Genomic DNA, 3,166 nt, shown 5'->3' with positions numbered 1-3,166 from the left:
CCCTTACCCATCTAACACTGCAACGTCCAAATTCTAGAAAACTTGAATCAGTTTGGTATTTAATTATTAAAGTCCTAATAACTGAACAATCATGATTGTTTCTGTGCCTATAGGAATTCCGCATCTATAAACCTGGAGCTTATTCCTTTGAAGAAAGCCATAAAAATAAAAGACAATTCAAGCTGACAGAATAAAATAATTACAGAGCAACTGGTCATTTGTTAACAAAATTAGCTTTGCCAAACTGTAAACTGAATAACCGAGTAATAAATTAGAAACAGATACCTCTTAATACCCATATCTCTGATAGCAGATGAAGGCGGACCTATGAAGATGATTCCCTCTTGCTTGCACAACTCCGCAAACTCTGTGTTTTCTGAGAGGAAACCATAACCTGGATGAATGGCCTACAATAGAATAACGTTACCAGCCCATTTTTGTAACAGTTTAGCTTAGAAAACCCTGAAACGTCAGAAGAGTGCTATGGAAACACACGATGGAAACATCACTGGTACAAATGAAGAACTAAAGAACATGGAAGTAACAGAAGATTTAAGGCTGTGATCTAATTACCTGTGCTGCTGAGACCTTGGCCACATGCATTATTTTCTCCATGGCCAAGTAACTCTGCTGTGAGGGTGCTGGACCAATGCAGTATGCTTCATCCGCCTGTTAGAGAAATAAAATAAAAAAATACATATAACACAGACTGTTTATTAGATCATAACAAGCATATTTAACTGAATTTCTGAGCTAATTATATGGTTTATCAAACTGCTACCAGGCAACAATATAAATCACTGCCTCTCTTCGTGGAGAAACGCAACTGGGTGAAACAAATTCTGACTTTCTTCCCAAAATACAAGTCCATTCTCTAACTCCCAGTGGCTACTCTGCAGTCAGAGCGCCAAACTTTAATGCACTTCCCGTAAAGTTGTCAGGTGCTGCGACAGAGATGAGGCAAACTTTTCACCGATTCAAGGAAAACTTGGACGTAACTCTACAGCGGTGAAAATCAACTGCATGAGCACACATATCTACTTTCACACTGGACTTAATGAGAAATACTGTCATGAATGAATGTCAATCACAAACTCAATGAATATACTTCACCATTGCTACATGCATGGAATTTCTGTCTGCTTCACTATAAACTGCTACAGACTTCACACCCATTTTCTTTGCTGTTCGCATCACTCTGCACGCAATTTCTCCGCGGTTTGCAATAAGAATCTTCCCTATGTTGTGACCTCCTGTTTACAAGAATGAAGCACAGTAAGCAATTTTAAAAATAAATATATCCTTAAAAACATTCCTGGAAATAAAGCCATTTTAAAATTCAGATTTCTTTTTCGCCATTTATAGTGTTCATGCATTTCTTCATCCAAAAGCATTTCCATGCTAGTCTTGGATTTTTTTCCTTAGAGTCCTTATGCAGAAGTATGTTTAATTTAAGTCTTTTTTCCTTTTTAGAATCCAAGAAACCTATTCAAACCCCAAAACAACACTTAAACATAAAAGCTGATGCTTATATTTTTACTGTGTACTTTCTGGACCAACCAGGAAACAACTAACCGCTACCCCCCCCCCCCCCCCCCCAAAAGAAGTGATTCACATTTCTTTGAAGAGTGCTATTTCCCATTGATACACAGTCAAAACAAAATAACAAGGTATGAAGTTTTTTGTTGCTTTTTGTTTTTAAACAGGGACTTACAAGCTCCTATGAAGTCTCATGACAGTAGTTAAAGCACGATAGAATAAGAGCAGCACAGTCAGAGACCTCACAGGTAGAACTAAATAGCTTAAAACTATCTAATATAATGAAAATATATCTCTGAATTCTAAAACATATCTTTTTAGACAACATGACAACAGATTCAGTTTAAATGATCTTGCTAAATATTTTTAACTTCCCTTCATATATTGTTTAAATACCATTATGCCTAAAAAACAATTCTCACAACTTTGCAAGGTTTGTATCAGAAAAGGACTCGGAGGAAAATCAATAGTTTTCCTTGAGTATACCTAAATATGACAGATAAAATTATTCAAAATGTTGCTTACACATTAAAGATTATTTGTTAGGTCAGCTACAGACTACTGTTTTCAAAAACTATACAAATATTGAATATTTGTTTTAAAAACCCAACAGCTTTTCCAGCAGCTAATGGTCTAAAACTAACTGTAAAGTGATCCACATGATAAAGCAATTCAACCTAGGAGCTAAAAGAAGTTAAATTTCATACCTATCGTTGAGGCCCATTTCACCAGTCTCTGTACTTGGTTCCATTGCCTGCACAATTATAAGCACACAGAAGTGTTACAAAACTATGTGAAGTAGCAACCCAGCTACTTTTCTCTTCAGGCGAGGAAGGACACAGCTCTGAAGCTTTTGATACAACTATTTACACAGAACGTATTCAAGTACAATAAACTTCACCAATTCTCTCCTTAGGTGTTTTCATTGAGACACAACAGAAATTATCCCCTTGCTTTTTATTTTGCTTTCTTCAAGTTGAAATAGTCAACATATATTAAAAAAACCCCACAACTCTTTTAGTGGCCAGAACAGCCAACATCTGGCATTTATTCCAGAGAGGGGATCTCGAAATATTTAGGCAAGACGACATGAACAACCACAAGCCAGAAGAGCTTAACAAAGGAAACAGGAGTTGTTTATATAGACAGAAGGTGCGAGAGAGAGGAATGTGAAGGATAGCCGGAAAGAAGAGCTATACAGAATTATGGAAATTAAGTTAAACCTCAAACTAATAAAAAGTCCTAAAGAGATGAGACGGAGAAGGCTACGCGGCTGGAAGAACCTGTAAAAGTAAACTCCTGGAACTGTTTTAATTAACTTCGGAATCTTGGACCAAGTCCAGCAATTCTTAAAGGATACCGGGAAGAAAGCCACGGGACGTCCTTGGCACCACACGACCCAAAGCTCGCCTTCAGCAAGAGAGGGTCAGTTACTGCATTTCCCAAACTTGTAAGGAGCAGCCGCCGCGGACCGCCCGCTCTCCCCCCGCGCAGGACGGGAGGCGGCCCAGGGGCGGCGGCGGCGGCGGGCGGCCAGCGATGGTGACCGAGCCCCGCGCACCCGGGGCAGCTCCACGGAACCCACACCAATTGCTAAAACTACGCCTGAAACTCTAGGTGGGGGTTT

At 39.1% G+C, this 3,166-nt stretch overlaps 1 protein-coding gene across 1 annotated transcript in view; it reads right to left on the bottom strand.

The window, feature by feature from the left end:
• The window catches only part of MCCC1 (methylcrotonoyl-CoA carboxylase 1 (alpha)), a 23,524-nt gene that overhangs the window by 17,363 nt on the left and 2,995 nt on the right, over positions 1-3,166 (bottom strand). Inside the window, exons 2-5 of the mRNA XM_009895325.1 lie at positions 2,247-2,293; positions 1,114-1,253; positions 574-669; positions 286-407 (exon numbers count right to left, since the gene is read on the bottom strand). Coding sequence (XP_009893627.1) covers positions 286-407; positions 574-669; positions 1,114-1,253; positions 2,247-2,293 — 405 coding nt within the window. The remainder of the gene's footprint in view (positions 1-285; positions 408-573; positions 670-1,113; positions 1,254-2,246; positions 2,294-3,166) is intronic.

The sequence above is a fragment of the Charadrius vociferus genome, unplaced genomic scaffold (assembly GCF_000708025.1).
Source record: "Charadrius vociferus isolate BGI_N301 unplaced genomic scaffold, ASM70802v2 scaffold311, whole genome shotgun sequence".
In the NCBI taxonomy this organism is placed as follows: Eukaryota; Metazoa; Chordata; class Aves; order Charadriiformes; family Charadriidae; genus Charadrius; species Charadrius vociferus.
The sequence above is the reverse complement of the archived record's forward strand: the minus strand, read 5'-3'. Positions and strand labels throughout refer to the sequence as shown.